This window comes from Gallus gallus, chromosome 1, assembly GCF_016699485.2.
Source record: "Gallus gallus isolate bGalGal1 chromosome 1, bGalGal1.mat.broiler.GRCg7b, whole genome shotgun sequence".
Classification (NCBI taxonomy): Eukaryota; Metazoa; Chordata; class Aves; order Galliformes; family Phasianidae; genus Gallus; species Gallus gallus.
The window spans coordinates 55,413,924-55,426,163 of NC_052532.1; the positions used below are offsets into that span (position 1 = coordinate 55,413,924).

General features: G+C 34.1%; 2 protein-coding genes across 5 annotated transcripts in view; one reads left to right on the plus strand and one right to left on the minus strand.

Annotated features, from left to right (window-relative positions):
- Positions 1-343: 343 nt before the first annotated feature.
- PARPBP (PARP1 binding protein) overlaps positions 344-12,240 on the minus strand; it is a 49,140-nt gene continuing 37,243 nt past the window's right edge. Inside the window, exons 10-12 of one of the 4 annotated variants that reach the window (XM_025148736.3) lie at positions 6,061-6,211; positions 5,124-5,454; positions 344-3,384 (exon numbers count right to left, since the gene is read on the minus strand). In XM_025148736.3, the coding sequence (XP_025004504.2) occupies positions 3,330-3,384; positions 5,124-5,454; positions 6,061-6,211 (537 nt within the window). In that variant the 3' untranslated portion in view covers positions 344-3,329. Of the gene's footprint in view, positions 5,455-6,060; positions 6,212-12,240 lie in introns of all 4 variants that reach the window. The other 3 variants (NM_001395934.1, XM_025148737.3, XM_040696868.2) reach the window with 3 other exon arrangements.
- Positions 3,582-4,969, plus strand: PMCH (pro-melanin concentrating hormone). Its single transcript, NM_001195795.1, is given in 3 exon segments — positions 3,582-3,889; positions 4,221-4,422; positions 4,705-4,969. Coding segments are annotated over 3 exon segments (492 nt in total). The 5' UTR covers positions 3,582-3,649; the 3' UTR covers positions 4,755-4,969.

Consider the following 12,240-nt stretch of genomic DNA (forward strand, 5'->3'; position numbering starts at 1 on the left):
TGAGACACAATTTAGGGGTTAAAATTGAAGTTATTTGCTATCATAAAATAGAATCATAGAATCATATAATGGTTTGGGTTCAAAGGGACCTTTAAGCTCATGTAGTTCCAACCCCCCTGCTACTGGTAGGGAAGCCTCCCACTAGGCCAGGTTGCTCAAAGCCCCATCCAGCCTGGCCTTGAATGCTTCCCGGGAGGGGGCATCCACAGCCAATCTCACAACCTGTTCCAGTGTCTCACCATCCTCACAGTAAAGAATTTCTTCCTGATACCTAGTCTGATAAATAAAATTATTATTATTAATAATAATAATAAAATAAAAGAAGAATCACAAACCTGAAGAATTTTGTATGACATATCAGCTTAAACTTTAATCATGGAGAGGCTGTATTTTACATCACTTTACAAAGAATGACAGTTAAAAAACCCAAATCCCTATCTTCTTGCTAAGGTAAAGATAATAGGATTAAATAGACTATAGCTAACATTTACATTTAAGGATCAGAGCATCTGGGATTAATTATGGGGGAAAAAGCAACACAGAAAGCAGTCCTTTATGCTGAAAGAAATACTGAATACAGTAATCAACAATCTGAAAGCACTCATACAAAAACATGCTGATGAGCAACAGTTCACGTCTATTTGTCAACAACAAGCTGCCAACAATTCTGACATGCATGTATCTTGTGAACATAGAAAAGTAGCAGATACAATTCTTGACTTCAGTAAGGTGTTCATGCTGTTTCTTACAATATGGAACATAAAATAGCTGGTAAATAATGGTTCCTATGATCACCAGCAGAAACTTTGTGCATAGGTATATCATTGCCAAAATGGGTCTTTAATTAAAAATGTCACAGATTTCAATTTGGTTTCGATTTTTTTTTTAATTGTGTTTTGTTTTGGTGTGGTTCATTTTGTGGGCTTGTCTGGTTTTAAATCTAACATATTTAGTTACTTATCATGATGAGCAAATGATTATGTTACTCAAAACTACCCAATTGTTTTAATTGTCTTTGTTGGTCACATGCATTTAAGTACATGTTTTGTCTTTGTTTTGTGTTTTGTTTTGGTTTTTTTTCTTCTCCACTTCTGGAGGATCAGACAAATGAACAAGTGCATTAATGAAGGGTTTATGTTTTTAAACTCTCAGTTAAGACAACAGATATCTTCTAAATGCACTCAAAAAGGACTGCAAAACAACTGTCTATTTATTTATTTATTTATTTATTTATTTATGTCTAAAATAAACATTACAATGTCCAAATTAAAATAGAAAACCACCTTTTAAACCGAAAGTAGTATCTTACTGGGCAAATCAACACAGACCTTGTATTTTTGTGCTATTCTATAATTCAGTAAAACTATTTTTTAAGGTTGTTTAAATACTGTCTTGCATTACAAAGTTTTTCAGTTCTGTTATTAGTTTAAAAAAAGAAATCTGCCTTTATACCTGTTTTATTTATTGCTCAATAGTTAATACTAAGTATTGGGCTCAAAAGCTCACACATGACAATTATTCACATATAAGTATGGGACGAATTCCTGATGACTCTTCATACACAGACCTTGCAAAAATGTGCCAGGTTAGATGCTAGCCATCCAGTCTTCAGACCTTAGGTATTCAGTTAATTATCTTTGTATTAAAAAGGTGATATTGCTTAATTCACTTTGTTGTTGCTGTTGTTGAATCTATTCACATAGTTCTTTCTATTCTATACTCCCTTATTACTTCTTTTATTTGCAACAGCAGATAAAAGTTTCATGCAGACTTTGGTTTTAAGGCATTAACAGGTATGATTACTCAAGGGTAATCACAAAAAGGTTAAGATTGGACAGAGCCTCTGGAGGTCTCTTATCCAACCCCCTTGCTCAAGCTAGTGTAGGCTGCCTTGGGCCTTGTCCAGGGAGCTTTGTCAGTAAATAAGTGCTTCCTAACGTTCAGATGGAACATTCTATGTTCCAGTTTGCGCCTGCTGCCTCTTGTCCTGGCTCTGACATCAGTGAACTCTCATTTGAGGTATTCATGCACACCCCTTAGTCTTCTCTTCTCTAGACCGAACAGTCTCATCTCTCTCAGCCTCTCCTCACAGGAGAGGTGCATCAGTAACCTCACCTTGGTGGCCATTTGTTGGACCTTCTCCAGTATGTCTATGTCTCTCTGGTGCTTGTGGGAAGGGGATGGAGAACTGGGCACAGAACTCCAGATATAGCCTTACCAATACTGAGCAGAGCAAAACTATAACCTCTTTTGATCTGCTGGCAATACTTTGTCAGATACAGCCAAGTGTCAGCTGCCTTAGCAGGAAGGGCACATTGTTAATGTGCTAATGTTCAAATAGGTATCCACCAGGATGCCCACGACCTTTTCTGCTAAGCTGCTCTCCAGCTGGATGGCACCTCAGCATGTACCAGTGCTTAGAGTTGCTCTTCCTCATGTGCAGGACTCTACACCTTGTTGACCTTTATGACATTCAAGTTAGCCCACGTCCCCAGGTCCCTCTGGGTAGCAGCATGGCCCTCTGGTGAGTCAGCCACTCTCCCAGTTTAGCACTGACAACAAATTTACTGAGTACACTTTACCCAACATGCAGATAAATAATGAAGATGTTAAACAGGACTGCACCCATTATTGATCCTTGGGGTACACCAGTCATTACTGGCCTCCTACTGGGAGACTTTGTACCACCCCTAACCCTAACCTTCTCATTTCCTCGGTCAATTTCCTATTAGTTTGCTTTATTTAGGATGAAATTTTGTTCTATGCCCTACCCTAAAGGTTAAAATAAGCATAAATTTATGGGATGGCATACAGTCATTGAATAGATGTTTTTTGTCATTGACATTAAGAGATTACCTAAATCCACATTTGCTTTCCAGACGGAGTAAAAAATATTATACACAAACTCCTGCCTTTTATTCCACAGAATAGTAGCCAGACCTCAAATATGTATATTTTTTAATTTAAGAATGAAATTTCAGTTTCTTTCTACTTTCCTAGATAGTGTATCTGATTATATTGTATTTGTTTGGGAAATGTTCATTTTCAAAAAGAAATTGCAGAAAATCACTTAAGTAATAAAAAATATTTCTTACCTGAGCTCTTTGACTGATTAAAGATAACGGAGAAATTAGTTACTTCAACCTGAACACAGTAGCAGTCTAAGATACTGTTAAATTCCAAGTTTTTCACTCTTTAGTAAATCACTTTTGTTCAAAAAGTATGATAAATCACACCTTCACAAAAATCCTGCTTACTTATGTAAATTAATTCCTTTTTTCAAGTTGCCTTAAATGAATGTGAAGCTTACTAAACACCACAAATGGACATCACTGTTTTATTTGAGCTTTGCTATAATGATCCTTCAAAGGAGCTCTTGCTGTTCTAAAAAGATTGAAAGAAACAAATTATCCATGTTAAAGAAATGTTTAAGTAGTTCTAAACAATAGATGGGATTAGAAGGCTTATACAAAGCCTTATCCTTAATGTGACTCATTTAAAAGACTGAACTCATCACTCACTGAAGTAGTTTCCATTCAGTCTGTAAAATATATAAAGTGGGCACAGATGGAGAACATGTTAATTTACACCTGAAAAGCTTCGAGCTTGAAAACTGCTTACCTTGTATGAAACCATTAAGTACCTAAGAATGTACATCTCATCATATATGTTAATACTCTCTCTTTTTTCTCAAGGTTTTCTAATCTCAGTTTCAAAATCTCTGCAAAAAGCAGAAGATGAAGATATGTTGCTAACTGCATTTAATCTAGGAAAAACCCTTCGAAATGGAGACGGAACTGAAAAGAGAGGAGCGATGCCTTTGCTGAAACGTTACAAGATTGAGGAAAGCTTCTTGGATGAAGACGATGACAGAAAATTAAAGTTTTTTGTGAGTTTTCAGTTTTGCATTTTTTCGTGTAAGTGTTAAACTGAAATTTTCTTTATAGCCCATTAGAAGATGAGTAATTTAAAGCAATGACTTGGTGGATACAGGAAAAAAATGAGTTTAGGATTGAATGAAATTTTCTAGTGTAATTTCCTCTTTGAATTTTCTCATTTCCACTTTTTGAATGTTTAATCTGGTCAGTTAAATTTAAAAAAATTAAAAAATAAAAAATAATTTAAATAGAATAGAAAATTTGGGGGGGGAAATCCTATGTTTCAGCATGTCATTATTTTTTTTATTTCTAAGATAAACTCTTGTTTTTCTCTTAAAACAGGATACTGATTCCAGACATGACTTCTCAAATCATGGTGTACCAATCAGTGTGGGCAGAAAGCAACTACCTTATCTTGCACTGAAGGGAGCCATTGCTTTTCCAGCTGACACTGAAATTCAGAATATTGAATCAGTACAGGAAAGAGAGACAGTGGAAGAAGAAAATTCAGCTAAATTCCCCATAGGAAGGAGAGATTTTGACAGTAAGTACATTTTATTATTTCTCTCTCTCTCTCTCTTTCTCTCTCTTTTTTTTTTTTTTAGATTAATTCTTGTATGGTTTACTTTAGTGTGTCTGAAACCATTTGTTAAGAGCCCAGCTAGAAGCTCCATGTAATATATGGGATTTGTTAGTGCTATTTAAATCCTGCATTTCCAATTTACCTCTATTGTAAACAGTCTGGGGGGTGGGGGCATAGGCATTTGTAGACCATACAGAATTCTAGTTCTTTGATATTTTAAACTTTCACTTTATCTTCCTGTAGTGCTCAGATGTATGCTGGGAAGAGTCTATCGACCTTGTTGGCAAGTCTGAAAACTACTGACTTACAGCACCTTCTTTGAAAAAGATTAAACATTTTATTATGAGTTGAACATGATTGGAAGCTATTGTGTCTTAATATTGCTATACATATGCATCTAACATTATTTTCACATTGCAATGTTGAGAGAAGCATAATTCATCAGCAAAACAGAACATAGTAGTAAATACTGCTGTATTCTTATCAAAAATAAAAGATATCTGCATAATCAGACTTGTGAGTATTTGTCTAATAATACACACAAGCTATTTTCACTGATTTGAGTATGAAGAAAAGCAAATCATGAATTTCACCTTTTTCTCACAAGATCTTACAACTTCTGAAGTACTCAATAGACAATACAGGTCAAAATAAAAACTTACAGTTTAAAAAATTGAGTTAATTTTGCCTGACCAACAATCAATTTATTCTTGCTTGCAGTTCTGTTGTTCTTTCTTTTTCCACCAATTTTGCTGTCCAATTCCTTCTGAGGGTTGTTTGAAGTCTTAAGTTTCTTAGCATTTTTTGGCAGAGATGTTTCACTTTCCTCATCATGGATAACATTGTCATTATTCAAATCCATCTGTTCATTCTTGGAGTTCTTGTTTCTTGGCTGACAACTCAATTTCCCCATTTCTCTATAATTTCTATTCTGATGAACATTTTCAGAAATAGTTCCAAGCACTGGTATGTCAAGACATGAATTCATACCTTCTGTCATGTGAGAATATCAAAAACATATGTGAAGAAATAGAAGTTACCTGGGTTTATTCATCTGTTTTCTATCAGGACTATCACGTGATTTTTAATCAAAACAATTGCTTTATAAAGCAGAACAAAGCTTACATTTCCTACATGTTAAGTACACTGATATTTTAGAATTACATTGCTCAAAAATAAGCTAAGGAAACTAAATTAGGGAAATGAATTTAAAACTTTGAAATATTAGAAAATATGTATAAATGATTTAGAATATATATACATGATATGGATTATAGAGGAATAACCCAAACAATTATTTTCTTAATGATGAAGATATAAATTTCACTTAGCTTGCTTATGTCAATTAAGTAACATTACAAAAAATGTATCACTTTTTTTAACTTAAGATAGCATTAATACATGTGTTTCAAACAAATTTGAATTTTTAAAATATTAGCATTACAATTGTAATGCAAAGGCATTTAGCTCATCACAGTATATAGAAAGCAATGAGAGAGCTATTTTTTTCTTCAAAAATATTTATACATGAAAGTTTTCTTTGATAACACTTGAAATATTAGATATCACATTCACATATTCAGTTCTACTATGGCTTACCTGTGAAATATTTACCGTGTAAATGTTGCTTTGGTGCAGGATGCATGCAGGCTGGCACTTGGCTACTGCTGAGGAAGTGCTGACCCCTTATTTTACTCAGCTCATTTTTGTACGTACATGCAAACTGAGATTTGATTGAAGATCGCTTCATCTACCAAAAATAATTTGTGTTAGCTTTATTTACAGAAGTAAAATACAGCACCTGCAAGACTAGTAAAATACTACATTTCCATTCTGTTGTCTCAAATTTTTACTAAAAAATGAGAATACTCACATAAAAAATATTTATATAAAGTATTCAATTACAAAATATACAGGCTTTCAAGAATACCTACAGCAATAATATTGAAACAGTGAAAAAGTAATATAAATTAGGCTTCAATATACTTATGTCTAAAACTTCTGTATAAAATATTAGTTCAGATTTCTCTATGTTAACCTTCAGATTTTGCAACTGATCTCAAAATACAGGCACACTGAACGCCGATGTCAAACGCCACATTTGTCAAGACATGCATAGCCTACATTGCCAAAAACCTACAGTGGTGAAGAACACTACTGCATCTGGTTCCCTATGTTCATCTCCCTCTCCTAGTTTTGCAAGCAGATAACCTAGTCTTATAGCACAGGCAAATCAAAATATGCAGTTCAACTACAAAAATTATGTGAAAATTTTAATGCAGTCAGTATAATTATATTTACTAGAATTGGTGATTCCAGGTCAAGCTTCCTCAGTCTACACTTAGGCTACAGTTTCTCTCACTATCACTTCTTCTAATTCCAAATTTCATGTTTGATTTGATGTCCAATTCATCAGTAATGCTATAGAGTCTGCAAGACAATTTGTGCCCTTGCTTCCTTTTGAAAGCTTATTAAATTATTTAAAATACATTGAAAGGTATAGAAGAGATTAGGATTTCTAGCTAATAAATTTGTTCAAATGTCACAGGTAAATAAAAATAATATATTTAATAAATACGAGCTGAATGAGCAACGCTGTGTAAATAACAGGAAGAAGAAAGTACAATAAACATTGTCACTAAATAAATACTGCGTTTTGTCTTTTTTGTTGTTGTTGTTTGCTTGTTTTTCAATTGATTTGTTGAGTAGGATGTTTGCAGATACTTCTAGGATTTAAAAGTTTGCATTATACTTTCCTTCTAAACACAAGCATGTTTAAATACTCTATTTCTGGGGTTTCACTTCTATAGATTATTTTGTTCCAATTCAAACTTCCAAATTCAAACAGAATAACAGAAAAGAATACATGGCTGGAAACCTCATGTTTCCATGTTTCCAAGGGGCCACAAAATTCAGTCACAGTTTATGCCACTTTCATCACATACTGCTTTCATCCACACAAATGAATAGGCTCTAGCTTTTTGTCACTGAGATGCAGCCTAAGTATCTCTCCATGATATTGCAGTTGGTCAGGTGAATTTACTTGCTGTCTTTTATTTACATAAACATGGATAATTCTTACTTAATGTGCCCATATCCATATAGTCTCACTTAAAAATTCATTATAGTCTTCTCCATGTGCTACAGGGGAATTTCTGCTTCGGCATCCAGAGCACCTCCTACCCTTCTTCACTGACTTTGGTGTTTGCAGAGATGTTTCTCTCATTTGTCTCATTCAATTTTTACAGCTACCATGCTTACCCTTTCTTAAATATGTTACCACAGAGCTATCACCAGCATCACTGATGAGGTCAGCGTTGGCCAGTGGTGGGTCTCTTTCGGAACTGACTACCCAGCATGAGGACAGCTCCTGATCTCCTCTCATACAGGTTACCTGTAGCCCAGCTGCTACACAAAACTTGCAGTATAAACCCAGTAGAGAAGGATGAATGTATACCCAAAGACTCAGTAAAAAGTATTTGAAACTGCAAAAAAATGCATGTCTAATCTTGTTTAACTAAATGTTACATCCTATTTACATAATGTTCAGAATATACATGGCTTAATTTTTTTTTTAGTTTAATATTACTGTATTACTATGTTTCCTGGCTTTGCTGTTTCTTCAATATTTCATCATAATCCTTTAAAATTCACTCGATCCTCAATTGTTTATTAAATGATACACATTATGCAACAATCACCTGCACACAAAATGCTATCACATTCATATTGCAAGAGGCAAATAAGATGCATTTTGTGCTGAGCTAATGAAGATACAATAAATACAGCACCAAAAAAAGCTCGTGAAACAGTCAAGAAAGCTTTATAGTTAACATTCTATAAACAGTGAATTATTTTTTGGGACATCAGGGTTCTTTTTACCACTCCCACAAGACACTTAACAAATTTATTTTTCAGGGATTAGAATTTGTGGAATCAAAGGACCAAATACTGAAAAAAATTCACAAACTCATATGTCTGTATTTCAACTGCACTGACGCATGAAATATGCCTCAAAATTTTATGTCAGATCACAAGTTATTTAGTCATTTACAAGCAGTACCTAAAACTCTACCAATTAGAACTGTTTCAGTTGATCCTAGTACTAAGCTAGAAGGTATATATGAATCAAGACTGCAAAACTAGACTTGTTGAAGCAGTCAAACTTCCCAGCTGGTCTAGGAGTATAAATTTGCTAGTACAACAACTGTACTACATTGAGTTAGCAACAAGAAAATTTTAATAGCCTGAAGGCAGAACAAAACAGCATCAGTCTACAACTGAATAAAAAAGTAAAGCTATTCTGGAATGTTCCTTAAAAAAAAAAAGACTAACTTCAAATTTGATTAAGGTACATGTAATGAAGGCTTTCAACAACTTGGAATAGTCTTAGAAATGACAGGTTTTGTACGTTAAATTCCCTGAACTCCACTGTTTTGAGGGAACCCACATCACCAATCCAATAACCAACCGCTTTGTGAGAGTGAAAAGATGTTGGGAATTCAGCTTCCTAAGCAAGTAGCTGCACATAAGTAGTGTGAAATGAGCTCAGGCTTGCTGTCCCTGTTCCTCTTCACAAGCAAGAGGGATATTGCTGTTATACTCATTGGTAGAAAGAAATTCTGCTGAATTTCAGATATAGGGGTTTACTGTTACTATTGTTTAGCTGGAAGAAAGTACAATAGAATATAAAACATCCCATGTTCAGCGCTTTTAGGTCAGATAGTAGTCCTAACAAACAGAATATGTAGAATATTCTCCCACCTTAACTTCTGTACCTGAAGATTTTCAGTTCATTGAGAAGCCAATATAAAACATTCACAGTTATACAAAAAATTAATGGTGCGTGGTCTATTTATTTCTCAAAGTTAGTTGATAATCTATTCCAGACCTCCTCCCACCATCTGCATACAGGCAGTACTGCCAATAGTTAGTCAGTAAGAATGTTGAGATTTGGGTTTTATACGCTGGAATAGCTTAATAGAATTTGAAAACCTACATCAGTAACAACAAACACATGTTTTTATTTTCCAGCCAAACAATTAGAATACTATTTGGAAGAGGAAGAGAGAGATAAAAAGTAGAGAAAAATGTATTCTCTGCATCTTTACTTGTTTTCGTTCAGAAAATGTAGTAAAGGTAAGTCAAAAGAAGGAAAGAAAGTGTTAAGGGAAGAGAAAGAAAATATTAAAAACAATAGTAAACACCACCAACAAAAAAAGGCATCATGTTATTCAACCACAAAAAACCATCTTGGCTAATAACTCAGGTAAATAGCAAGCTTATATTTTACCAAATCTGACCATTTTTTTAGCATGACGTTGTACCAATCTTTTGCTATCCAAAATTAACTTACTACTATTTTGAAAACATTCAGCCACAAATTATCACATAACAGTTCCAACAGCTAGGGATGCTTAGAAAGTTGTTCAGGGGTCTTGTAGTAATAATAGTGACATTTCCCACAGAAGTATAGTTTATCAAGTACCTGATTAAGAAAAATAGCCTGTCTTTAGATCTTGTATTGAACATAATATGTATATCCTCTTCCCTTTTCTCCTTCAGGTATTTTTGTTTTTTTTATCACACTTCATAACCATGGAAACTACTAATCAATTTACATTCCATAATTACATTCCAGGCAGAAATTTTATATTTACAATAGATAATACATCTACCTGAGGTGGATTATTTTCTCTATCGCTATGCCTTTTAACCCATAGTTACAGTGGGCATGCAGAAAACTCTTGATAACTTCCTGTCAACAGTTTTCCAAGCTACAGTTTATTTGTACTAGAATCTCAAACAGGCAAAACAATTTTCTCAAGTAACAGCATTTAGGGAACTTAGTGAAAAATATCATCAGTGCTTGAATCTAGATATTAAGTCATTTTGCATAGGTATGAACAAGTCACATGAGAAAGGCAGACTGGAATTGTTTGCTCTGTGGAGTTTTTTCCTTGGAAGGATTTCTATACACAGTAAAATTACAATGAATATCAAATACGCCAACATTTGTTAGAGTTTTCTTCAGCCACAGATTGTTTTAAAACTAAAACTACAGTTATGTTCCCAACTGGAGGAAAACAGTGCCTCAGATAGGAAAAGGTTGTCTCTAGTTACATTAAGAAAAAAAAATAACATGCCAAACTACCGCAAGTTCTTGCAGCTGTCATGGATTAAATGTGTTAACAATGTAGCAGGATTTTTAACACAATGCATTAAAGGCTGAAACAATCTTTACTTTCCAAAATAATATAAAAATCTGTTACTCTTTCACATACTGTATGCTTATGGCCTAATAGCTTTTGTTCCTTCCTTCATAATTGCTAATGTTTGCACCCAAAGCCATTAGTTCCACCCAGTATAATGTTTTACCTACAACTTGAAACATCAGATTACCTTTTGAGGTGCAGAGGAAAGATTAAATCTTTATTATGCAATCTGTTTATTGCCCTTAGCTGATCTTTAACCTAATCAAAGGAGGTGATTATTACAATCATTCCATCCCTCCCACACACAAGTAATTACTACTTAAATAACCCCATTGCACTCAACAAAATAAATTGTTAAGTAGTGGGGTTTAAAATGAATGTAAATATAATTCAAAGTACCAGACAGAAGTTTGGAATAACTTGTTTTAGATAAAGTAGCTCTCGCTTGTCTAGTTAAATGATGTCTTTTCTTTTATGAAGCAGACACTGAGTGCAAGAAAAACTGGCTGCAAGAGGCATAAGGGAATAGATATTCTGTGGACCTTTCTGAGTTAAAGATTTTTTCCATAAAATACCAGTCACCATTAAGATACTTCCCTTTAACAATGGATAGAAAATTTGAAACACAACTCGTTTCTTAATCACCTCTCATCGGAAGATGAAATTGAATTTCTCATTCTTACTCTGATTTGTTTCTGCTGGAGGGAATGAAAAGGTGCAACATATTAGTTCTCTAAACTTCTTCCTCGTCAAGGAACTGAGCACTGGCATTGCCTTCTAACAAATGCCTTTATAGTTAGGCAATATTTTTGCGTCTATTCCAGAATTTAATGAGGACTGCAAGAGGAAATATTTCTTTTTTACAGTTGCCAGGAACTGGTTTTGGCAAAATGGAAATACTCATAGAGTTACCTTATTTTTAAAAGTATTACAACTCATAGCTACCTGCTTACTTTTCCCACTTTCTATAATCAGATACAAAACACATGTGCACCATATTGTGCTCCAGGTTTAAATATTGACCTGTAGTTCTCTGCAATTCTGCAGATGTGAAAAGTCAGTTCCTGTTATGGAAGGAGAGGATATCATTTTTATGTTTATTATTGCTACTTTTAATTTAGTGAAGTGTCCCTTTTTCCCATCACTTACTGGATTTTCCCGAAATTCCTTATTCAACATACAATTCATGATGGGGCTCAGCATATAACCAAGCTAATCATCACTTTCCCTCTCAAATATCACAGTAAAAACTTTTATCGCAAATTATTACAAATCCAAATAGCTGATGGTGAGTTAGCATTGTAGGTTAACAATCTAACCACGTCAAAAGAGGCAGTGTGGAAAAGAGCCCTTAGGGCAATTTTATGGAACTAATGCTACCATCACATGAGAAATTTTTCAGAAGAATCAGTGGCATTGAAAAGGAGCATCATATTTCCACTGTATAATTCAGAATACATGTGCATTATCTCTTCTGAGTCAATTTTGAACTCTGTGCATTATGTATAGCAAAATGTACAAGTGCAAATTTTACAGGCAACATCTAAATTATTATTTCATACAA